The sequence below is a fragment of the Carassius gibelio genome, chromosome A24 (genome assembly GCF_023724105.1).
Source record: "Carassius gibelio isolate Cgi1373 ecotype wild population from Czech Republic chromosome A24, carGib1.2-hapl.c, whole genome shotgun sequence".
Lineage (NCBI taxonomy): Eukaryota > Metazoa > Chordata > Actinopteri > Cypriniformes > Cyprinidae > Carassius > Carassius gibelio.
In genome coordinates, this window is record NC_068394.1 from 5,386,911 (window position 1) to 5,413,595 (window position 26,685).

The 26,685-nt window shown below is 35.9% G+C and overlaps 1 protein-coding gene across 2 annotated transcripts in view; it reads left to right on the forward strand.

Moving 5' to 3' along the window:
* LOC127946581 (guanine nucleotide exchange factor VAV3) overlaps window positions 1-26,685 on the forward strand; it is a 61,610-nt gene that overhangs the window by 26,084 nt on the left and 8,841 nt on the right. Inside the window, exons 3-25 of one of the 2 annotated variants that reach the window (XM_052543256.1) lie at window positions 973-1,031; window positions 1,137-1,202; window positions 2,905-3,013; window positions 3,109-3,201; window positions 3,857-3,925; window positions 4,020-4,123; window positions 4,203-4,302; window positions 4,455-4,550; window positions 8,417-8,485; window positions 9,559-9,645; window positions 10,783-10,868; window positions 11,012-11,144; window positions 12,675-12,784; window positions 14,747-14,848; window positions 15,161-15,258; window positions 16,734-16,756; window positions 17,358-17,391; window positions 19,396-19,526; window positions 22,556-22,621; window positions 23,129-23,163; window positions 23,719-23,835; window positions 24,092-24,179; window positions 24,642-24,744. In XM_052543256.1, coding sequence (XP_052399216.1) covers window positions 973-1,031; window positions 1,137-1,202; window positions 2,905-3,013; window positions 3,109-3,201; window positions 3,857-3,925; window positions 4,020-4,123; window positions 4,203-4,302; window positions 4,455-4,550; window positions 8,417-8,485; window positions 9,559-9,645; window positions 10,783-10,868; window positions 11,012-11,144; window positions 12,675-12,784; window positions 14,747-14,848; window positions 15,161-15,258; window positions 16,734-16,756; window positions 17,358-17,391; window positions 19,396-19,526; window positions 22,556-22,621; window positions 23,129-23,163; window positions 23,719-23,835; window positions 24,092-24,179; window positions 24,642-24,744 — 1,978 coding nt within the window. Of the gene's footprint in view, window positions 1-972; window positions 1,032-1,136; window positions 1,203-2,904; window positions 3,014-3,108; window positions 3,202-3,856; window positions 3,926-4,019; window positions 4,124-4,202; window positions 4,303-4,454; window positions 4,551-8,416; window positions 8,486-9,558; window positions 9,646-10,782; window positions 10,869-11,011; window positions 11,145-12,674; window positions 12,785-14,746; window positions 14,849-15,160; window positions 15,316-16,733; window positions 16,757-17,357; window positions 17,392-19,392; window positions 19,527-22,555; window positions 22,622-23,128; window positions 23,164-23,718; window positions 23,836-24,091; window positions 24,180-24,641; window positions 24,745-26,685 lie in introns of both variants that reach the window. The other variant, XM_052543257.1, reaches the window with a different exon arrangement.

Consider the following 26,685-nt stretch of genomic DNA (forward strand, 5'->3'; position numbering starts at 1 on the left):
GGATGAGCATCTTTCTCTTACTTTCTTTTAGAAAAATGGTCAGAGTATCATGCAGAGACTGACTGTTCCGTGCTCGACTCAGTCTTTACACTCTGTATTCATAATGTAATTCAGTTGCCGTGCACAAAGCACAGTTCAGCTAAGCTGGTGTGATTGCAACTGATTTCTGCACATATCTTCCCCAGGCACCATGAGTTTGAATGCTCAGATTACCCATGTGCTCATCATAGATATGCAAATCTGAATACAGCTGAACATTGGGCAATATAAAAAGGCACTTATTTAAGTGTTAATTGGTTATTTTTTGACTGTGCTGTAATTGTGCATATATTCGCTTGACCAGGTTTGTGTCTCGTTTGCATTAAGCTGATCGTTTCTGGCGTTGATATGTTGTTATAAAGAGCTGCTCATTAGCGTGAAAACTCTTAGGGGTAATATAGAGCACAAATGAAAATGTTTCTTCCTTTTCGTGTCAGAGGCTGACATTGAAATGTTGGTGCACACTGACCCCTGCTGGTACCAATGTTGCAGTGCAGTTTTATTTTAGTTTACTCTTTCTAGGTCACACTATCATATCTTTCACCTTTAACATTTACAAACATATTTCATTCTATAATACTTGATGGGTATTTTATAATAATAAAAAATAAGCCTATTCATATGTAAGTGCATATAAATGACAATGTTCCTGGAATATTGCTTTTATGTTGTGTTATATATAGGCTCAATTCTGCAAATGTTGAAATTTGGTGGTCAAATAATTTTGTATGATGACTGCTAAACTGTATAATTGATTACTGTCCCATATCTGTGGTAGTTTCATGTTATCTCTTTCTTCTCATGTAATATATTTTCATCCCTTATCAATATTTCATGTCCATTTATATAGTAGTGTATTTAACAATACTGTCTGAATGTATACTGTCCCTTACTTAACAAATAATGATTATTTTTCTTGTCTTTTCCTCTTAGGTTATGGACACGCTGTCCAAACTCTCTCATACACACATTGCACAGCAGACTGGAATAAGGTATTTGAAAAAGAATAAATGAATAGTTCTAACTATTTGAAGAGTGCAGAAGATTCAAAATTCATATTTTACCCCTCTCTGCCTCCCTCTCTTCCTCTATTCTAGGCCGTTTCCCACAGAAGAGAGTGTTGACGATGAAGACATTTATAACCATCTAGAGGATCTGATAGAGTGAGTCCGTTTTCTGCTTACAGTGTTTCTCTTCTTCCTGATATTTTAACCTTTGGTTCACTTTACACTCTCTGTTAGATATAGGAACCTCAGGCGGGGGCACATAGGAGTGCTTAGGTTGATGTTTTGCTAATATGTATTAATTTATCGTGAGATGATGCGCCAAAATGTACTAACTCTTTAAACTTTTAACAGTGTTTATATGATAGAATGATCACAGTTGCCACACCTCCCATAAAAGGAAACTGACCTGAATGTAGAAACACACACACATAGGAAAGACATTTCAGATCTCTTTAGGTCCGGTTTCACAGACAGCGCTTAGACTAAGCCAGGATTAGGCCATAGTTCAGTTAGGACATTTAAGGCATTTTTATTAACATGCCTTTGAAAAAACATTACTGGTGTGCATCTTGAGACAAAACAAAGATCAGTCAGTGCAAGTTTCTATCAGTTAAAAAAGCTCAGACTTACACTTTAGTCTAGGAAACCAAGGGGTTAATGTCTCATTTGTTTCACCTAAACAGCAGTGAAGTTAAACGGAGATCAAATGGAGATTTATAACATGAATTCGATTTGAATAAAGCTGTTGAGTAGGCCAACAGTAGCATCAGCACAAATGTCTGTTCCCCTCGTATGACATGCTTGAGGATTTGATATTATGCTTAGCAAATATTGATGTTGCTGTCACTACGTTTTAGCTCGACCTCATCATATCTACTTCTTAGCCACACACACACACACACACACACACACACACACACACACACACACGGATATGTGATGGTTTTTTCATATGAAATGTTTTTGTTGAGTGTTTTCCGTGGAGGGTGATGTGCCAGTATGATTTTGTCCCTGTCAGAGAGAGATTTTTTTTTTCCTGAAGGCATTTCGTAATAGATTCAAACTAAGAGACATGGTTAGAAAAGAGCTCAACACAGTTTGTCTCTCCGTCTTACTCTTTTGCTCCCATCTGGAGAACATATCTGAGTGGTTTTTAGGCCTGACTCAGCTAGAATGTCTCTTGGCTCTTGCTTTTGCTGTAGCAGAAAACCGTGTGTTTAATTTAGAAGACAGAAACATTATCGGTTTAAAACCCCTTATGAGCAATTTTCAGGAAGAGGTCTTTTCCTCCAGTTTATCAGATATGCTGAAGCATTTGAACACATCTTGCTGTCCTCCTAGGGTTTTTTTTGTGTGTGTGTTCCATCTATTTCTCTCTGTTTACTGTAAACTAACTGTATCTGAATGTAGTCTTTGGTTTGGAACCAAAAAGTTTATATACTACCGTATTTTCCGGAATATAAGTCACACTTTTTTTCATAGTTTGTCTGGTCCTGTGACTTACAGTCAGTTGCGACTTATTTATCAATATTAATTTGACATGAAACAGGGAGAAATGAACCAAGTGAAAACATTACCGTCTAAAGCCACGAGAGGGCGCTCTATGCTGCTCAGTGCTCCTTCAGCTTCCACTGAAAACATAGAGCGCCCTCATGCGGCTGGAGACGATAATGTTTTCTCTTGGTTCTTGGTTCTAAATAAATGTGACTTATAGTCCAGTGCGACCTATATATGCTTTTTTCCTCGTCATGACCTATTTTTGGACTGAGGCGACTTATACTTAGGTGCGACTTATATTCCGAAAAATACAATAAACTAAAACCTTTGGAGAAGCACTAAAAAGCTCTGTGCGTCTCAGTGAGAACGGCGTTGAAGATGAGGAAGATCTCTATGACTGTGTGTACGATGATGATGAGGGAGGAGAAGTGTATGAAGACCTGATGAAGGTCGAGCTGGTACAACCGCAGGTGAGTTCACTGAAATGCTTTATGTATAAACATGGTTTGGGGTGCAAGTTATAAAATATCCTCTGTTTCACACTCTCTTGGTGCTGTGATTACAGAAACAGGCCGAGACGGACATCCGAAGCTGTTGTCTGATGGAAATCAAACAGACCGAGGAGAAATACACAGAGACGCTGGACTCCATCGAGAAGGTGAGGCCTCTTTAGAACTGCACAGTCAGTCCTTGAATGCATTGTGTGAAATCTGTCAAGTGTGTGCTAGATGTAATGGAACACGTCATTTGTATAAAGACCATAGTAACCACAGGTAAAACCATGGATGACACTTTACCATGTTTAGAAGTAACTTACTGTACAATATTTTACCAAGATACCATGGCTGCTGGCAAAATAACAAATAAATTCCATAGAATAGCGGTTATTGTTACTTATGCCCTCTGATAATAAGATTGTAAGGCAACATTATCATCAAATTAAAGAAATTACAATGACAAAATATCTGAAAATGATATAAAAAGCATTTTAAATACATTTAGAAATTGTAATAATAATAATAATTTTATATATATATATATTATACATTGTTTTAAATCTTAGTATGAATATACAACATTTCCATTGCAGTTACTATTATAAAACCATGGTCAATTGCTGTTGTATTTATTTATGCATTTTTAATAATACTTTATTTGTTTATTTTAAATCTTAGTGTGAATCTAGAACATTTATATCATAGTTACTATCATAAAACCAAGGTAAAATTCCACAAAGGTTTAACATATTGCAATATATATAATATAGCTTATCCATAGCAACTTCTTAAGTAATTTTTTTTTTTTACCCACAGTTCTTTATGAAGCCTTTGGGACAGTCACTGTCCAGTGTGGAGATCGAAAAAGTGTTTGTCAATATACCAGTGAGTGACAAAACTGCCTCGATCAGAGAACCCATTGAATCTGTGTGTCAGTGTCTTTATCGCCTAATATTTTTTATGTTCTGCATCGCACCAGGACCTTGTGAAAGTGCACGTGAGTCTCCTGAGGGAAGTCCAGGATTCAGTGCTCATGCATAATGCCAGCAACCTGTATCAGATCTTTATAAAATACAAAGAAAGGTGATTGATTTATCCCTTTAGCTCTTAAAAGAACGAAACTCTTCCCCTTCTCACATGTGTCTGTTTTCCTGTGTGATAGGTTAGTCCTGTATGGGAAGTACTGCAGTCAAGTAGAAACAGCCATTGCATGTTTGGATGACATCTGTAAGAACAGAGAGGACGTCAGGCAGATGTTAGAGGTAAGACTCTATTTATTTGCTGTTAGACAGTGCCACCTGGTGGTTGAGAAGAGTGCAGGATATTTCAGAACATTTTAGTTCAACATTTAGCTCTCTTCATTTATTAGCAGAACAGTCATATCACTGTCACATATGTGTTTTTAAAATTTCAGTTATGTTCCAAGCGAGCCAATAACGGGAAGTTTACTCTGAGAGATCTGCTGGTGGTCCCGATGCAGAGAGTTCTCAAGTATCATCTGCTTCTACAGGTTTGAAATCATTTTGCTGTATTCCTGCCCATACAACCACATTTTACCTGAGCATAAATTAAGTAATTTAAAGCAGTGTTATTTTAGAATAAGAGATACTATTGTAGTTTTCATCAATATATTTCTATAATGATTTTAATTTATATACAAATACAATTTTGGTGTGCGTTTTTCGTCTTCTCAGATTTAATTAGAGTTACATTAGTACATCAACTAACCAAAATAAAATAATTTCAGTTTTTTTGAATGTCCTATTTTTTCTAAGTTAACATCTATTTTATTTCAGATAGTTTTAGATTTAGTTGACTATAATAACACTGCTTTAGAGACATCAATGAAATGCATAATGTGGCACATTTTAATATGAATACTGAAAACAAAATAATTTAGTATTGGTTCAGAACAAAACAATTCTACACATACTAATAATATTACTTATAATACAAAACTAATAAACTCTCTCTCTCTGTCTCTCTCTCTATATATACATGCTGTAATTAATATTTGTGTATGTTTTGGTATAGTTTAAGAATACTTTCTGAATCATATGCACTGATTAATATGCCCTAATTGGTTATAAGAAATAGAGTAAATTTTTCTTTCATGTTGGTTTTAAAATAATGTTTTATTGCTAGGGGTCCACTAGGGGGCAGTGAAGTCTATGTTTTACTCTTCCACATAGAAGCAGCATAATACAGGTTTGAAATCCAACAGTAGTGGCCAGTGTAATATATCCCAGATTCCTCCAGTAGGGGCAGTATAATCCACATAATGGACAAGCAGCGTGCTTTATCCAGTCCTGTATGTTTGATCTGGCCCTTTTCCACAAACATCTCACGCAGACATCCATGAATATTTCAAAGTGTGTCTCTGTCCATCACACGTTAGGTCTACTGCATGACCCAGCTACGAGGGGCTTTAGAAATAAATATGAAGGAAGGTGAGAGAGAAATAGGAAAGGAGAGAGAAGGAGATGGGCATAGCGTTTGTGGACTGAAGCCACCGCGATCCTCCTGCTGTTGCAGGAATCTTTCGGCTCTCAGCGGACAGAACAGCGAAGATGTTTTCTGTGTGTGAGTGTGTGTGTGTGTATGTGTGTGTTGGCATCTATTTAGCATGTCTGCAAGAGTGTCCACAGCTCACTTCACCTCCTTGCCCATCTGGGCAGCTGTGGGTTTAGAGAATGAGTGTGTGTGTGAGTGTGTGTGTGAGGCAGGCTGTGCAGATAGAGCGTCTGTCTGTCTGCTGCCCCTATGGAGAGCAGGCTAGCTTATGACAGACTGTTTTCTCTGCTCTTTGCTCTGCTGGAGGAAGCCTTGGCCAGTGAGAGAAACAGCAAACCAGCTTTACATAATGAGTTATGATTCATAACTAATCTATTATGACAGATTCTAATATTTATAGAATTAAATTAACTAATCTTAAACTATTGTTCCCACAAAAATGTTAAAGCAGGATGACTGTTGAAAATATTGATAATAATGAAAAATGTTTCCTGAGCATCAACATCAGCCAATTAAAATGATTTCTGAAGGATTCAGTGTTATTTTAGTATTATTTTATTATAGCTTTTATTAATATTTTGAAATAGCTTTGTTTGCCTTTTTCTTTGTTTTCAATTCATATTTACATTTTTAGTAATTTTTTATACATGTTTCTCATTTTTATTAGCTTTTGTTTTTCAAACATGTGTATTTAATTTATTTTTATTTTAGTTTTAGTTTTTAGTCATTTCCAGCTAGTCATTTTAATGCCTCCACTTAAACTTATTTCAGTTAGCTGACAAGGCAACATTTCTAATTTCCATTTAGTTTAAGTTTAGAATATTTTTATTCAATTTTATTTTAGTTTAATTTGAATGAACAACAGTGTTTTTAATGGTTTAGTTACAGCTCACGGTGATAACCATGAAAGTTTAATGTGACACTGAAGAGTGGAGTAATGGCTGCATGCTGAAAATTCAGCTTTGTTATCACATAATAAACAGTTATTATAAAATGTACTAATACTTCAAAATATTACTGTTTTAGCTGTATTTTGCATCAAATAAATGCCTTGGTGAGCACGAGACTTCTTCCAAAATAATTAAAACAGATTTACCAACTCCAAACTCTTGAATGATAGTGAGTGCCCAGATTGTGAAAATCATATTTTTACTGTAAACATACAAAGAAGGGGTTTCCAAAGTAATGGTTATAAATCAGGATGCAAATGTTATAGACATGTAAAGTTATGCATTTTATGAGCTAAGGTGATAAATATCAGTTTAAATTGGTAATACTGTATGACAGTAACAAAGCAACCAGAAGTTGATGAGGAGAAGCTGTGATGCAACATATTTTGACCAGAGTTTGAACAATTGTGTAGTTATTGGACATAAAAAGGTACTAAGTGGACCAGACATTACAACAGTACTGCTATGCTGGCCTGTGAGATCATGTTGAATGAAATTCTCCTGGAATTCTGCAAACGTTTGGATAAGAGATTGGCTGCATTTGATTTCTTCAGTAATCTCTGTGTTAGTGTCATACCTCCTTTTCTCTCTCTCTCTCTCTCTCTCTCTCTCTTGCTGTGTGAGGGCAGAATGAAGTGAGAATGAAAAATAAGGTGATGTCCGTCTTTCTGCTGATAATAATGCGCAGGTTCAGCTTGACTGACGCAGGGGATTTGGCTTGTGCTGGATGGCAATATATCTTTTAGGGCAAAAGGAAGCCATTTATCAGACCCGAGTAAAGGACATTCATAGCACCCTCCCTTATCCTACAGACTGGCCCAGATGTCTTGTTTACTTCATCCCCGAGCAGGAAGGCAATTTCAACCCCACAAAAACCTTTTGCTTCTCATTTTTAATTCTTGAACCTGCGATGCAGGTTGGGATATTATTTCAGATTGGGTGTGTGGGAGTGTGTGTGTCTGTGAGGCCCAAAGAGAAAGATAGGAGGTCATTCCACACCGTGTATGTGTGTATTATCATTGTATTCTATTGCTGGACCCATTATAATTTTAATGTTATTCAAATTTTTTTTTGCCTTAGTCTTTGAATTGTATAAGCACCCCCTTCGGGGTGTTTTTTTTTTTTTTTTTGTAGTAGTAGGGACTGATTAATATACATGCTAAAGCAATTACAATTATTTTTATGTAACCTGTGAAGTAAAAGTGATAATTTTAGTACATTTATTAATTCATTAGATGTCATTTATAATTATAATTGCACTATATTTTATAATTGCAACTATAATTGCAATTTGATGCCAGGGAGTGTATTATAGCAGTGTTTTGAAGATATACACACATATATATATATATATATATATATATATATATATATATATATATATATATATATATATATATATATATATATATATATATATATATATATATTCTTTTTTTTTTTGATAGGTTTATGTACTGCTCATGTTGCAAATAAATGATAAAAAAAATATTTTTGTTTTTCATATCATTTAAAAAATCATATAAAAATTAAGACAAAATAAATTATTATAATTTTATAATACTAATATAATCTATAATAATTTTAAGTCCCATTCTCCTTCACTGAATTAGAGAAAAAAGCCAAATTATCATTCTGATAAAACACAGTTACTTGTGTTATCTTAATTCAAAACCCTAGAGTGTTTCAGTTGACTTCTATGTACATTTTCTCCCGGAATTGTTGGTAAACAATCTACACGGTGATGAGTAGGACTTATGAGAACATGCGAGAGTGACAGATGTCCTCCAGCATGGCTTCGCTCCTGTACATCTGACTGTCTGCTGTGTTCATCATCATCTGGTGATAATGAGACACTGAGACATGGGCTGTGAATACTCAGCCATCTTATATCCCGCTTCCTTCCTGACAGGAACTGGTGAAACACACCCATGATGCCACAGAAAAGAGTAATTTACGGCAGGCGCTGGATGCCATGAAGGTGAGTTGAGTGTTTTGAATATCCATTTCATACGCTGTATGTAGCAGGGACTTCTGGGTAGGGGTCCCGAAAGTCTGGACCAGTGTGAGCGCTCATATGAACCATAAAATGACACATTGGGCCTATTACAGTCTTCGCCTGACACCTAGACCTTGTTTTCTACTCTCATACACACATTTAGCTCCCCATCATTGTGTAATTTATACCAGAATTACCCAATTAAGATTGAGAGACATTGTCCAAAATGAAATGTTGCAATACTGCATTAAATCCAATTATATTGCAATAAAATATATTCAGTTGAATGTATATACATATATATATATGTATATGTTTTTTCCCCCTATTGTTTCCTTTGTCTCTTGGCAAGCCATGGCAGGCCAAATTAAAGGTCATCACAGGCCTTTTTATCCCCAGTCTTGAATGATATGAGAGGTCTTGTTTAATTTGAAATTACAACCGTGACAAATTTCTTTCTCTTTTGGTTTGTTTGGGACGTGCATGCATTATCTTTTTTCTAAGAAAAGCTTTTGTTGAAAATCAATGTGGCCCTCTTGACTCGATCAAGATGCTGACGAATGCATCTTGACAGGTAACCGTCTGCTAATTGAGGCAAATCAAGCTGAGAAGATTGTGCAGATTGCACCGAGGGCTGTGATGATTTCATTTGGATAAATTAGCCACTTTGCATTGATTGGGGTATCGGGCTAACGCGGTTAACCTCCTCAAGTGCTCCCCTTTAAAGATCCTCGCGGTGGGCGATCCAGCCCCCCGCTCTCTGATTATTCTAGATACGTGATGATAAATCAGTCGCTAAACTCCTCTCACAGGAATGCCAGGCACTGTGTTTTGGAATAAGCCTCCTTTTTCAGACACTAAATCTTATTTAACATTTTTAGACGGAAATGACTCCTTTGAAAACATCACATGGGCCAACATTGTCGATAAAGAAGCTAGGGAGGAAGTATTGTTATTTTTAGTGCACAAATAGAAAGACTTCCTTATGTGTCCTGAGGTCAAAGTCTCAGCGTGTTACATGTGATGGTGTTTTGTTTGTGTTTCCATCTCTACAGGATCTGGCTCAGTATGTCAACGAGGTGAAGAGAGACATCGAGACTCTACGAGACATCGACCAATACCAGAAATCTATAGAAAACCTTGTGAGCAAAATCACACCTTTTATATAGACTACTATTGAAAAAGCAGTTTTTGGGGAATCTACTGTAGTCAAACTACACTTTGTGTAAAAAAAAATTAGGTTGCACTTTATTTTACAGTACTACTTATTTGTTTTATAGTGTACTTACAGTGTATTTATCTAAGAAAGTTCTGGTAACACAAGGTAGCTACATGGGGTAAGGTTAGGTTTAGGGGTAGGTTCAGGGTTAGTACCTAGTTATTACATAGTTATTGTAATTACTATAACAAGTACATAGTATGTACATGAGGAACAGGACTGTAAAATAAAGTGCTACCAAAAATTATATAGCTACATCTTCAGATGAAGATCCCTCATTACACTGGAATTGTTTTAAGCCTTAAATTGTTTCATTTGCCCTAAATAAGTAAGTACATTCATTAAACAAAATCAATTAAGATTCCATTTTAGACATTTTTTATCAAATATTGATTTTAAGAACCTTAAGATTTAATCTTTTTAAAAAATTGAATATTATTTCACACTGTGATATTGTCCAAATTGTTTATCACACATAAATTGTTTCAAAATTGTTTCATAAATTGTTACTTAAAATTTATAATTTATTTAGAATTTATAATGCAATATATATATATATATATATATATATATATATATATATATATATATATATATATATATATATATATATATATATATATATATATATATATACACACACATACATACATACATATATATATATGGTTTATTATTATATAAAATGTTCAAGTATATATTTTTGTAAAATGTTATTATTAATTATAAATTAATAAATACATTTCATTTGAAGTGGATCTTCAGCTCGCTCTGTTAAAAGACTGTTCTTTCCTTTTTATGCTACACTTGCTGAAAAAAAAAATGCCACTGTATATTCCTGGAAAAGCTTAACTATTTAAAAAACACCCAAGATAGTGTCAGACTACTGAGAAATGCACTGATATGCATGCCTACTTTTAGTTAGTTTTCCCCCCAACACTGTTAAAAGAAGTTAAGCAGAGACAGTATGGAGCTTTGAACAGTTTTATGAAGAAAGAAACATGTACTGTTGCGTACAAGCATGTTTTTATTGAGTTTGCACCATTTTTGTGTTCTGCAGAATCAGTCTCTCCGTAATTATGGGAGACCAAAAGGTGACAGCGAAGTGCGGGTAGCTTCAGTCGACAAACGAGCCAAACAAGACAGGTGAGATGATTAAACTATGGAATACGGCTCAGTCTGAAAGTCCGCAGGTCTTTACTGAAGCCTAAGGGTTATGAAGGTGTAGCCCTCAAGCACTACTCGTGTTTTCTCTTTCTCTTTTGATCCATGGTTTTCTTCTGATGCAGGCACATCTTCCTGTTTGATTCTGCCGTGATCGTATGCAAACGACGAGGAGATAACTACGAGATGAAGGAGGTGATTGACCTCCACTCCTTCAAGATCACCAACAACCCTACCTCAGAAAGAGAAAACCGAAAGGTGCGCAGCCAGTCTCCTAATTGCCGCCAAAGTTCGTTGCACCGAAGCCAAGGAAAGCAAATGCTGTTATGCTGTCATGCCATAATCAGTTACTGAAGCTTCCGTTCGCACAGATGGTGTTTCTTATTAAAAACTGTCCAGCCACTGCTAACAAACGCAGCCGACAGCAGACACAGATAAATTAGAAAACATGATGTCGTTTGTTATATTACATCACATGCTGCTGTGCCAGGATGATTATTTGTTAGATAATGTTGTAAAATTGCATGTACAAGATTGAGAGAGTGTGTGCAAGAACGAGTTTTATTGAGAAATAATGCTGGTAAACATATGCCACATAAACAACACTATTATTATAAGGGTTACTCTAGGGAACTTTTGTAAATGATGATGCCTCAAATTCTCCAACTTGTTGAGGGAAGGTGTTTTTGTTCATTTAAGTGTTTAGAGTCCTGGCTGATGATAATATGAGTGAAAAAATCCCAAAACAAATCAAAATCAAAACAAAACAAAACAAAACAAAACAAAACAAAACAAATAAAAAAAAACAAAAAAAAAAACAGATACTGCATTCTTGTGGTTCGCTCACATGATCTACTTTTCTTTTTTAAGTTGGAACATTTCTCTTATTTCAAGGATGCATTAACTTAATTAGATGTGACAGTTTTGAAAGTTCTGTCCATCAAAGAATCTTTAAAAAAATATTAAGCAGCAAAACTGTATTAACATTGATAACAAAGAATGCTTTTCTGAGCAGCAAATCAGCATATTTCATGATTTCTGAAGGATCATGTGACACTGAAGTCTGGAGTAATGATGCTGAAAATTCAGCTTTGCCATTATAGGAATAATTTACATTTTAAATTATATTGAAAAAAAGAGAGTTATTTTAAGTTTTAATAATATTTTACAATATTACTGTATTTACTGTATTTTTAAAAATCCAATAAATGCACTCTTGGTGAGCATAGTAGATTTGAAAACTATTTGCATACAAAAAGCATGTAAATGCCATGCCACTGAGGCTTTTCAAAATCAAAAATTTCCAGTCAAGTCCCTTGCTGCTCATTAATCGAATAATTTCAGACAGATGCATAACAGCTTATTGAACTGCATCCTCTATACTTTTGTTCACATTGCACACAAAAAAAAGATGTTTGTTTTTCAAATCTGACTGTCCACACTTGTCATTTCTTTTGAGTGATGAAACCTGATCCATTTGTTCAGTGAAGTCAATGTCTAAATCAGGTGCATTATGATGTTAATGTTAACACAATGCCAACACACTATAAAAGGATGACCCTTCTAGATTTTATAATAGCATTTCGTCAGTCTTGCATAAACAACAATGACCCCCTCGCACCATCATGATGGTCTACAAAGAGCTTTGTACTCTCATCCTTGTTAGAGGAGTCTTAGATGTTTCAAATCAAACGGCTTTATGACAGTGTTTGTCTTTGCTTTATCTGTGCATGTGTGTGTGTTTTACATTTATTACATGGATGTTCTTGCCTTCTCTTTCTCTTCCAGTGGTGCCACGGATTCTACCTCACACACAACCAGGGTCAGAGCGGCTTTGAGTTCTTCTTTAAAACCAAGGAACTAAAGAAGAAATGGCTGGAGCAGTTTGGCATGGCATTGTGAGTGTGTCTTTTGTCGTCTCTGAAGCTCTGCACTGTACTGTCTTGTTTTTCAGGTTTGTTATCTGTCTTGACAGCAGACACAAAAGCATGATTTATCCACGACAGTATGTCCTGGCCCTGATTCAAGACAAACCCCCATTAGTGTTTATTTTTACTACAGAACAAATGCAGTAATGAGGACAGACTTGCTGAGCCAAGCATTTTTGCAGTAGCATACCTTATAAAACATAATGTGACCCAAAGGGTTTTCATTCCTTCCGAATGGTTGGTTCAGTTTTGCAGGTAGACTAGTATATACCAAGTCATTTTCTTTTATTAAGGTTGATTGTTTAAAAAAAAAAAAAAAAAATATATATATATATATATATATATATATATATAAAGTCTACTTTTATTGTTTCTTGCACCAAAACCTTTTGTAATTTAGTGTTGTATGACCATTTTTTCTAGGATATGGACCACTTTTATGTTAATTTGATGTAACTTTAATTCTTTTTGATGCTTTATTTATTGTAGTTGCATGGAAAAGAGTGACCTGTCTATTATTCAAAATTTGCATGGGTCTGACACAACATGAGGATGGGCAAATAATTGAGCTTGTCATTTATTTGGGTGAACTGTTCCTTTAAACAAACTATTTTTGTTTACATATCATGCTTTAAATATTTCTTTATGCTAAAAACTTAAAAAAGGGTGGTTTCTGATGTCATGTTGCACGTTAGAATATGTCTACATGGTGTATCAAATTATTTTATTTCAAAAGTGCAGAAGAAAACCTGTTTTCTATGATATTTGCCATTTAATTTATACACATCCAGAGGCCTTTTTATCTTCACTTCAATCTGATTCCATTTACTATTCTTAGGAGACTCAGATTCAACTAAATCTTTGTTTTTTGAAATCCCAAGGCAATACGTGATCCCGACAATGAGTATGAAAATGGAATAATGGAATAAACCCTCAGTCAAGTAATCTACCAAATTTCAGATGTCATGCATATCCAAAAAGGGCACATCCATGAAAAAAAAAAAAACGAAAAATGCTTGGAATAAGGCGAGAGAGAGAGAAAAAAAAAAAAACTGTAATGCATCAAAGACAGGAGACAGGGCTATGATTAATTAGATAACATGTTTTTAACAGATTTATCTGAAGGGCTCATTAATCCTGGAGAACAGTGGTGAGTCAGTGCACATTTTCTCTCTGTCATGTGCCATCAGATCACTCCGCGGCTGTTGTGATCACTTGCTAATTTCATGACATCAGCATATACAGACAGCTCTCTCATCTGTCCGTCATTTGTTAACGCCTTTATTATAAGGGCGCTTGCCACTCAAGAGTTATTCGAGATGGATCGAGACGGAAAAACAGAAAGGAGGTGGAGGGTTTTGGATTATAAAACAGTAGTAGTGCCATAGACGGCATCATGACTCCTGCCCTGCTGGTGCTGTAATTACACTAATACAATATCACTAGTGCTTTTTATTTTAAATGATTTAAAAATGTCATTTACTCCTGTGATGCAAAGCTGATTTTCAGCAGCCATTACTCCAGTCGTCATCCTTGAGTATGTTCGAGATACACTTGTCTTCAGTAACAGTTTATAAATCAATTTATTTTCAAGATCAAGAACTTTATCTACATTACTATGTAATATAATCAAACAAAACATTAGTTTGAATATACTTAGAAATGTCATTTTAAATATGTTTATAGTATGTGCAGTACACTCAGGGATTCAAGTAGCATCCTAGCTTCGTGGCATTTAATTTTGGTCTTTTTTCAGTAAATGCAAGTATCTAGTTACCCTTATGTGTCTTAAGAGAAAATCACAGCTGATTGAATGGTGGGAGAAGGCGACAGATGGAAAAGAGCAGTTCCGTGTTCATGAGTTATGTTTATGCAAATAGGTCTTCAGACTCGTTTTTAACACCCACTTTCTCTCTCTTTCTGTCTCAACAGATCGAACATCTGTCCAGAGAGCGGGAAAAGTAATTTCCATGAGTTCCGCATGCACACCTTTGAGACGACCACATCCTGCAGCTCGTGTGAAATGCTGCTGAGGTGAGCTCACCATATCTATCTATCTATCTATCTATCTATCTATCTATCTATCTATCTATCTATCTATCTATCTATCTATCTATCTATCTATCTATCTATCTATCTATCTATCCATCCATCCATCCATCCATCCATCCATCCATCCATCCATCCATCCATCCATCCATCCATCCATCCATCCATCCATCCATCCATCCATCCATCCATCTAATCATACTGTCTATTGTTCCATCATTCTATTTATTGTTCTATATATCTATTCATATATTGTTTGATCTATCCATAATATTGAATTATTGTTCATTTTCTCAGAGGAGTCTTCTATCAAGGGTACCGCTGCTACAAATGTGGTGCTGGCGCCCATAAGGAGTGTCTTGGTAGGGTGAATGTCTGTGCCAAAAGCAGTGCCGGTGAGCCCCGCATTCAACACCACATACTCTTTCTAGTAATTTCTGTGCATAGACATCATGAAGCGTCTATTTGCAGAGCTGCGCTGGAGCCTCTGGCTCATGTTTCAGCGTTATGTGATGGCTTACCTTGCTGTACGCTACTGATTGACCTACACTGTAGTGTAACATATAGGGCAGTAAAAGCTGTCAACACGCAGAGATTCCTAATAATAACCTAGGCCACATAGAAAAGTGTGACGTGTGGTGACAAACAGACAAACAGGTTTGGTTGGCTTCTTGAACCTATGATGTATGTATGTGTGTACGCGCCTGCCAACAGTGCCAGCTCTTATTGTTCTAGGCATTAATCAAGGCTGCCGCGCAATTTCCTTGTTCCCATTTTTATGCACAGCTGAGCTCTCTCTAAACTCTCATCAGTTCTGCATAACCCATGTCCTATTAGCTAATTTGTTTGTGCTTTCAACTAGCAATAAGAGTGTAGATTTATATAATACATTCATACAATTCATTATGCAGAATTCTACAGTTTTCAACCACCAAAAATATGCAAAAAAAGGGATTCTGGGATATGCAAAGTATATTTCATGATCTCTCAAAATTCTGGTACCTCTGACTCATTATCTCCCATCACAGGACGAATGATTTGAGATTCTGCTGTACCACAGATCAGATTATAAGAAATTAATCAGAGGTTTTTGTCTTTACTGGATGTATCATTTTGGAAAATGCATTTTATTCTATTATTTTGTTCATTAATTACATTTTTCACCATGCAAGCATGTATGACATAATGTATTTAAATAGATATTTCAAAACTAAATTATTGCAAAACATTTAATAATAATAAAGCCATCAGTTTTTACTTTTTTATATTTTAATATATTAATTTCAGATCAGAAAAGTACTTGTATGTGTGTACAGTATATATTGTATATAATGTATTTATTTATTTTACATTTTTTTATAGCCTGTAGAATTCTTGAGAGCACAAGACAATAATACAACTTAAAGACAAATGAGAATGCTCACTGAAAATGAAGGAAGTGTGAAAAGTCTGGCCTCTTTGTTGTTTTGTACACAAGATTCCACTCTGTGTGTATATCTGTACGTCTCTGTCTGTGTCTGTGTGGGTGTGTGTGTGTGTGTGTGTGTGTGTGTGTGTGTGTGTTTGTTACTAGCCCTACTAGAGGTGTACAGTAGTGCAAGAGGAAAAAGTTCACTGTACACTCCAAATACAGGCCCGGCCTCTTCCTCAGGAGCCAATGAGACTGGCTCCTGGCGCATAACTCCATGTAGTCCGGCCCCTCATATCAATTTAGCTCGCACAGCTGTCAGGTACCTGCAGCATAGCAAAAGAAATCGTAAAGGTTCACAACGCAACATGTTCCACACACTCTATTGAAATCGTCTGTACATTGTGTTCGTCTGAAAGTGTAGATTGACTCTAACCATGCCTGTCTTCAACATGTTTGCAGATTCCAGCTCTTTCGGACCACAGGTGAGGTTTTTGTTCCTTTTCCAGTGAATCTGTAAATTTAGTTTTGTCCTACATGCTCTTATTAACTTCTATTGATTACCATTTAAAATTAGTACTAAAATTCTCTTACAATGCATTTTAAAGTTGCTGCAGCATTATTCATGGAATTCTTGTTGAAGAAATATTACTTTATTAAAGTTTGATGCAGTATTTACGGAGAAACATTATGAAATTGTTTCTAGCCCAGAGTTCATGCAGTGTAGAGTGATATATATACTTTATGGATTGTGCATTTATTAAATTGCACACCAGTTTTATTAATTGCACGGTCATCATTTTGCAATAACAAACTCAACGTAATTTATATAGCATGTAATAAGGTTATTGACATGCAATTTGCCCAGAGTGCATTGATGGAAATTCTCCATCTTTGTACAAATGTTACAGGATGAACGTGTTTTTGTGCAGTGGTGTGACAAACAGTGTTTACTTTTCAAAAATTAATGATGAGATAAAACTTTGTGCAAGCACACAATTAACTTAATCATCAAATCATTAATGCATTGCAATGTCTGTGTTTGGCAACAGAATGAATCATGTGATTTATTTACTTTGATTACAGATTGGAAAAACACCCTGTCGTGGAGGAGATGCAGGTAAATAGTGAGCACATAAAAATCAGTCACATTTTGCATTCTTAAAAGGAGAGCTCACCCAAACATGACAATTATGCAATTACCCTCATGCATCATGCTTACAAAACATGCATAGTCTTGTACATTACATACTTCGTCAGTCTGAGCTAGATTATGTTGATTTAGTCTGGAGTCACTGAGCCGAACTGTTGTTGTTTGCTGTTAATGCAAGCTCATTCACTCAACCAGGTCTTAGTGTCGGATATGAGCGGGAAAAGATTTAACCCCTGTAGCTCTATTGTTTAGCTTTGCTTGTATAGATAGGGCCTTACTAGACAACCCAGTCTATATTTCCCACAACCCCTTAGTCCAAAATGCTAAACCCACTTCATCCAGTGTAGATTCACGAAATGTAATCACATTATGTGTGTCTTAAGCTGTGGAGAGCTTCTTTAGTTCAAAATCGTGAGCTTGCCTGACCCTCAGTTTAAACTATTAGCATAGGCAGTACACACACACACACACACACACACACACACACACACATATATTTCTATATGCATTTGGTTTGCAGATTATAAATGTCCTGAAATTCCTTTTAAAAAGTCAACTCCGCTCATTGTTTTTGCATGCACTTTTTACAGAAATGCAAGACTTCCACCACCTCATCTCCATTAGGGTTGGGTATTGGTTCAACCTTATAGATTCCGATTCAAATACCAATTCTTTTCAGTTCCCAGTTTCGATTCAAATATAATTAAATAATGATGTCAAACATTTATGCTGTGTCTCCTTTTGCAAAAACCATTTATTGGAGGTGAATACCATGAACAAAAATCATCAGGCTACTTTTTAAGAGCTGTTTGTGTGCAAAATAGTATTTGCATGATTCTGGACAAACTTTGTAGTTTGTTCATTATAGCTGAATTGTTTTATTTCAAGTGCAATCTTTGTGCATGAATGGTACCTCAAATAGTGTTCCTTTTTGATTAGAGGTGTGTTAAAGTGCACTCTTTTGTTCTGTAAACTCTAAAACATTCTGTTTTGTTAACTTTTAGCACATATAAGAGACCTTTTCATGAGCTATTCTGATGCAGAAATGCATTTGAATGAATGAATACTTTATTGTCATTGCATGAGATTCAATTTGGAACTCCTTGTGGTAAATCGTGTTTATTGGTGCTGACTCTTTGCCCTTGTGTAGAATGGTTCTTTGCATAGCATGCCAGCAAGACGCTTCCCTACAGTGAAGCACATGCTCACACAGTTTTAAAAGTGTCTTCAAAGACAAGGCCTGGGTGATCTGTTGGGCTGAAAGGCTTCAGCTGCAGCTGGTTGTGTTAAGAGAGTCTACACTCGCCTCTCATCATCAGACCGGCAGAATATATAGAGCTGCAGCCACCAGCTGAGACCATCACTATTGACCCTTCAGCAAAGCAGCCCCGCGCACACAAACACACTCATTCATAGGTCACTTGAGCGGCTGAACGACTGTTCACTCGGCGCAGTTCTGCCCGAGGCATGAGACCTGTTGTGTCCAATTACTTGAACGAAAAAAGAAATGTCTTAACACTAATTAGAGTAATAACCAGACTGAACAGCTGATGTTTGTGGTCAGCTGGTCATCGTAACTATGGGTGGGGATCGATTTTGTATCGGATTCACTAAAATGATCAAAGAAAAGTGCAAACAAGGCCGGCTGTGATTTAAAATTCAAGGTTGAGGAGGATGCAGAAGATTGTCTGCTTCTGTGCATTGCATGCATGACTGCACAAACTCTCGAGACAAAACAAGCTTGCTGACATTTTTATGAAAGATTGACGTGATTCTGCTGTCACCTGTGGTGATTTACGATCACAGCGTCATGTACATAAACCTGTTCTTTACATGGCAGAGTGTCAAAACATGCAGTAATGACACTCTGTCAAAGTTCAGTATGCTTGCTGGTGATATAGTTGACACACACACTCACACACACATACAAATATATTATTTTAACAAATGTTTTATTATTTTTTTTATCAGGTCTACCTAAGATGCAGGTCATCCATAATTATTATGGGGTTCCGAGCCCCCTGTGCGGCCCACCGCTTAACATCCAAGTTGGTGATGTCATTGAGGTGATAGAGGCAAACATCCGTAGCTGTTGGTGGAAGGTGAGACAGTTTTACATCTTACATATTAAATAAACATTTCAAGTCATACAGCCCTGCAGGAATGACTCTAGCACTCATTTAGCTGCTGATTGATTGCCTCTCGTGTTTGTGGCAAAGGCCGAGTGGCTCAGTTGTTATGCTTTGCTAAGCGTGACTCGCTGTGAAATGCTAACTTATCCGACCCTTTGTCAACACAAGAAAGCTGTTGTGAGTTAGGTTTCATAGCCATACGAAAACAATACAGACCAGCACAATGCCCAGAGAGCAGACACGCGCTTGACGACAGATTATATTTGTCATGTTGTCATTTGATAGGAGGTGCTGGTGCACATGCAGTGCTCTGAAATGAGCCCCACAAAAGAAATGAAAAGGAACTAGATTCGGAATAATGATTAACACTTTCTCTGAGTACAATGCTAATCACGTTCCTGTAAACCTCAGCATATATAAGTGTGCTTTTGTCTCGATGTGTTCCTAAACTTAGCAGAAATATTCATTTAGTTTACAGTAACAGTCCTTCTCTTCCTTAAAAACTAACCATATATATAACTGTATATATAATTATATATATATTTTTTGCTCAATCAGTTGCTCTCTAGAATGAGAAAGTAAAAGTGACTAGCATGCAGCAGATAGTTATTTGTGCCTGTGGCATAACTAAATCAAAGTATAAACCAGTATTTATAAACATTTTGAGTTAGCTTTTATTTTTATATTTCGAGTTTTCATTTTTACTTTTAGTAATTTTGTTATATTCTTTTGTCATGTTTATTTGTTGTTTTTTATATTTCTATTTAGCTTTAAATTATATTTATAGATTTACTTTAGTAATTTCAGTACTTCATATTAAACATATTTCAATTAGTTTAATAAGGCAGCATTTCAAATTTTCTGTTAATTCTTTTTATTTTCATTTTTTTTATCTGAGGTTTATGTTTTATCTTATTTATTTTATTCAATGAATAAACATAATTTTTAGTTTAACAATAATTGTTAAATAGTCGATCAATTATAACGCAAAACTAAGTAAAAAAGGGCAAACTTTCTTTTTATAGAAATTGTCAAAACACTCTGAATGTGAATTCCTGTGACAAAAAAGACTAGTAAGTCTCCAGAGTCACACACATTTTCAATAATAATAATAATAATAAAAAGAAGTCAAAAGTTGATCTCAAAGTGGAAATTCTACAAACTATTTTCTTTTTTACTTATTTATGTAGCATTTAATACTCTTAAAGAGGCACATAGTTGAAACGATTGAGTATTTATGTTTCTTAAACTATGAAAGTGCCACTTTTGAGCAATAAAATGTTCTTATGGGATGGGACAGAAAAGCCCATGCTGTCCATCTTAATGCCCACTCTTCTTGCTCTGGTTAATTACGTGCCAAGACAATGAGGAAACCAGCCAGTAATTGTCCAGAGAGCCAGAGAATTGGCAGAGCCTGGCACACACACAAATGCCCCTACATCCCTCTCCGTCAGACGGGCCCAGCTGTCCAGGACGTTTCTGCTCTGTTTTAACATGTTAATCTCGTTCTGGCGCATTCTAAGACCACCATCCAATGCTGGCTCCGAACACCCAGCTCTCCCATGCACCCGAAAGTTGATTTATTCAGTTTGAACTCATGCAAAATTACACCGCCCTTGTCAACTGAGACCTCATAATATCCAGCGTCCCGCGGCAGCTCCGGACGGAGCAAAGGACGATCAGAACCCTGCTAGCCGTGCTAACCCGGAGACAATTATTGCCGCTCTGGTGCCTAGACAAACGTAATCACTCACTCTAATTTCATTTGGGCCTTTGGTTTCCATCTGTTTGATCTAACTGGGTTATGAGTTTAATCATTATTTGGCCCTTATCTGAGCAACAACCAATAGTGGGGCAGCATCATGAGTGCTGATAAAATGTCAATGCACTAAATGCATTGAGGATGGGTGTGCTTAAGGATCCACTTGCAAATCAAATTTGTTCAAGGAAGAGGTAGATGAGACAGATATGCACTTTCTACCTCTCCCTGGAAGACTGTCTGAGGAGGAGGACGAGAAAGATCTGAGGATAACTGGCACTTTGGGCCTAATTGATTTGCTTCCCATATTTATATTTTACACTAAAAGTAGTACAGTAGGTAAAGACAGTGTACTGGAATTGAGACATACTATCACTTTATTAAATTGCATCTGCATGTGCATGTTAACATCTAATTTTTTTTTTTTTTGTAACCTAAATGTCTTATTATTTGAAGGAAAAGTGCACCCAAAAATGAAGGTTTGCTTAAAATATATTCACTCTCAGGCCACCCAACATGTAGATGAGTCTTCATCAGAACAGATTACATCACTTGCTCACCAATGGATCCTCTGCAGTGAATGGGTGCCGTCAGAATGAGAGTCTAAACAGCTAATAAAATCATTGCAATAATCCACAAGTAATCCTCAACTTTTAATTGGACTCTCATTCTGACGGCACCCATTCGCTAACGGTGAGCCATTGGTGAGCAAGTGATGTAATGCTAAATTTCTCCAAATCTGTTTTCTCCTCATCTACATCTTGGATGGTCTGTGAAAGACTAAATTTTCAGCAAATTAGCTTTTTTTTCGTTTTTGGATGAACTATTCCTTTAACTTTTAGACTTGTAAAACATTACTACTAATAATACTATTTAGGATGGATAGTAGTATAGTAGTAGTAGATGTATAGAATGAAAATTAGGATGCATTGTGATTATTTTCTTCTCTTCGTCACTTTCTTTTCCTTTTTCCTTTTTGACTTGTTTTTTTAATATATATATTTACAGAAAAATATTTAATTAAATATTTACAGAAAAAGTCCTGTAAATTTTTTACAAACAGCCTGTTGGATGCATTATATTGTTTATTCATTCTCCTGTATTCTCCCAAGACTTTTCCAGCTCTAATGAACTCTCGGCTGTAAATTTGTAGAGTGTGGTGTTAAGTACTAATTGTTACTGAATTATTGAGAAGGAGTTGCCCAGCTGAACGTAATGTAATTATCTGTCATGGTTTCAGGGTAAAGTCCTGGCAACTAAGGAGGTTGGCTTCTTTCCAAGCAACGCAGTGAAGCCTTGCCCATGTGTGAGTACAGATACCTGATTATATCATAATGCTCAAATGATTCTTTATTCTCTGCAAATCAAAAACAAATATGATCAAGGCAATGTTTTCGCATGGTTTAGGAATGCAAGCACCACTTTAGGGCTGTCTTTGAATGACAGATGCATTGTGGGTGATTGTGTGCTTGTTTACTGCAACACTGGTTTATTTTGTGAATAGCATGTTATCGCATTCTGTCCACATGTCCTGCTATTATCTGCAAGATGATTTACAATCATACTTGCAAATCATTTTAAGAAAAATTATGTTAGGTTATCTTTATGAGTGCATTTAGAAAAACCATTGTGGTTGTAAAAAGACAGAGTAACTAGGGCAGATTTTAGCGCGTATATGAGCTGTATTGTCCCAGACTTGAGCTGTGGGTTAAAAAAAGTTGAGTGAAATTTCAAGAACAAAAGTGCACATATGTGTGCTCTACTTTCTTTATTTAATTCTGTTTCTCACCTTTTTCAATCCCTTTTTTTTTAGGTACCAAAACCTGTTGACTACTCTTCTCAGCCTTGGTATGATCTTTATTCTCACTACCACACATTTTATTTATTAATCTACCATATTTTATATATTTTTCTATTCACATTTTTGTGTCAAAATGTTCTACTATTTTTGTATTAACAATTGAAGAGTCCAGATGCAAAAGCCTCTGAGTGCCATCTGAAATTTTCATCTAAAATTAGGAATTTTATCAAGCTCCTATGCTTAGGTTGATTCATTTTGCTTTAATTGCAACGTGCAGGTCCTTTTCCAGGCTATTAAAGTGAAATAACTGAACATAAATATAGGAGCCTGATAAAAATCTAAATTTTAGATGAAAATTTCAGATGGTACTTAGAGGCTTTTGCATCTGAACTCTTCAATTATAATTATAATATTTTTATAATTATTGTTATATATATCCTAATAACTGAGACAATATCACATGTTAATTAAGTAATACAGTTTACTGTAATACAATAAATACAAATGTAAATGCATTTGACATTTTGGGTGCAACCATAGATCAGCACTATTGCCCTGTTAGCATATGAACCTTCACGTCTGACCTCTGACCTTTCGTTCAGGTTCGCAGGCCCAATGGAGAGGGTTCAGGCAGAGGCCACGCTGCTCAACAGGAGGAGCAGCACGTACCTGGTCCGTCACAGAAGCCGAGAGTTTAACGAATATGCCATAAGCATCAAGTAAGCATTCAGCATTTTTTTTATTGATTCTTGTTTTTAGATGGTCATGTGCCCTTTCTCTCTAAAAAACTGTGAGCTCGTTACTTTTAATTCAAGGACTAATGGAGAAGCCCCACCCCTTTCTATCGACCCCTTCTCCCTGCATGAAAAGCTCTTTGCCCCATGCATTACTATGGCAGCTTCCCATAGGGGATAGGCAGCATCGATCGCAATGATCACCAGAAAATTACTCTCATCATTTATTCATGGCCCACAGGTACAACAACGACGTGAAACACATCAAGATCTTAACAAAGGACGGACTCTACCACATTGCAGAAATCAGGAAGTTCAGAAGCATTTTAGTAAGTGCTAATGTTTTTTACTTGTTTTCGGCAAAGAATATTATCAAAACATCTTTATCATATAGAGTGAAAAGTAAATGCCGCGCTCATATGTTTTTAAGGTCGGTTGAATCAAGATAAATGTTTGCATTATACCAGCTTATTGCGTTTGGAATCTCTTTGTATCATTTATACAATCTCTTTTGTAACTTCTGCCTTCTAAAGGGCATTAGGAAACCACGCTGCTTAATGTCTCTATTCTGCAGAAAAATCAAATGTCTTTTGTCAGCTTCTTTTTTAAAAGCGCTTTTCGATTTGATCTTTGCAAATGCCAGTTAAATAACTTTATTGGATTGCGAATGCTGGAGTCATATTGAATCCATTCATATATTAAATTTTTATTTTCCCCCTTTAACGGCTATGGATATTTACCCTTTTATGTGAACTGACATCATGTTGAGCGTATGTGTGTGTTTAATGCAGGAGCTGATCGAGTATTACAAACATCACTCTCTGCGGGAAGGATTCAGGACACTTGATACCACGCTGCTGTTCGCCTACCGAGAGCCGGAGAATGGAGCCAACAGTACGTACTGTGCACAGACGCCCATGCTCTCAAACACACAGATTGCTAGTTTCAGATTCACACGAACAACTCACAAATAACTTAATGTATGCCTGTTCTATTTAACACAAAAGCCTCAGTTTGTTTGTGTTTAATCTCATTTTGAGTATAAATACTGTTCTTGATTTTGTGTTCAGTAGTTCAAAAGACATGAGAGAATGTTGTGATGAACAGTAGCTATGGTCACCAGGGCAGTTGCTATGGCAGCAGATTCCTCATTGAAAGTCTTTGAACACTTTGATGCACATTTGAGACAAAATCTTCACACGTGTTCTCAGGTGTCTTAATGTTGAAGGATATGATTTCTCTTACCGTTTTTTCGTAACCAGAAGGTACATTTTCATATTGTGGTGTGTGAGAGTAAACAGCCTGAAACATGAATTGGTAAAATGCAAATACTTATAAATATGCTTGATTAGAGCTTTGATTTCACATTTTATGTTACGGAAATGCCACATGGATGGAAATAGCAGAGTTTCTCAACCTTGAGGTCATCACAGATGAGATTTCTATGGCCTTTTTATGACATTTACACACACACACACACACACACACACACACACACACAACTTTATGTATATAAAGTTCAAAGGTTTGGAGTCAGTAAGAATTTTTAAGAAATTCATATTTTTGTTAAATAATTTATTTTATTTTTTAATTTTTTTGACTATTACAAAGATTATTACAAAGAAATTATGTTTCAAATGTATGTTCTTTTGAACTTTTTATTAATCAAAAAAATAAAATAAATAAATAAATAAAATTCAATGCCATCACAGGAATAAATATATATATTTTTTAATTGAAATAATATTTCACAATTACCTTTTTTTAAATTCCTTTTTACCAAATAAATGAAAACTCTTAACGACTCTTACTTAACTTTTTAACTGTAGTAAACATTTATGTATTTTTTTTATTCATTTGCATCATTTAAATTTCTTATTTTATTTACATTTACTTAAGTTGATCAAAGTCATGTATACAGCACAAATAAAAGGTATGCACTCATGTTAGAGTTAAAAACTAGATTCACAAGCTTGCAGTGTTCATGTCCCCGTTTGCATACTTGCACTTGAATAGCATTGAATAGTTTCTGGCCAAATTCTATTCATGGCTTTGTGATTGTGAAAGCTCCTTAGACATCTGTGTTGTTTTCCAGTTGTGCGAGAGGAACGAGTTAAAAACCTCAAACGTGTGCTTTTAGTATACCCTGAACTACTGAGCTGTGCTTACAGCTTGATCTGAGAGTTTATGGCGCATTGCAATCAGTGCTTAGATGAGATTTTACTGTAGCTCCATATGTCACAGCAAGGGTCTCTTCGCAATTGGGAAATGTCGGCAGATTGAGAAGCTGGGGAGATGTCACAAAAATACTTCACTGCTTTAACAAAGCAACTCTGACCAAAGAATGGATCTCCCAGTATGCATTGCTGCAGTTTTTCTCCTCTCACCCCCGAGCTCCATTCCCATGCAGCACAGCTTCTTTTTGTTTTTTATATCTCAACGTCTGCTTATGTGCCAATAAATGCAAATTACATGCAATTGATTTTGAGACGGCAGCCAGAGGCACACAAGTCTTTCATATAAACCTCTGCATGAGACCTTTAAACCACGCTAGTAGACGGAGAATGCCACATACAGAACAACAGGGGCATCTACTCTAAGTGGTAACTGGAACCTGCGTAGGCAGCATACAGCAAGCAAAAAAAAAATAAAAATAAAATCAGCATTGCAGAACTGAAAACAGCCTGTACAGTGTGACCTCTATTGTTCTTGTTGGACCCAGAAATAATCGTGGCTTTAATTCACAGGCGAAGGGAGAACAAATTGCTTGATGCATGCCCCTTCCTTCCTCATATATATTTATATCCAGGAAGCACTGGAGATGCTGTCGGCTTT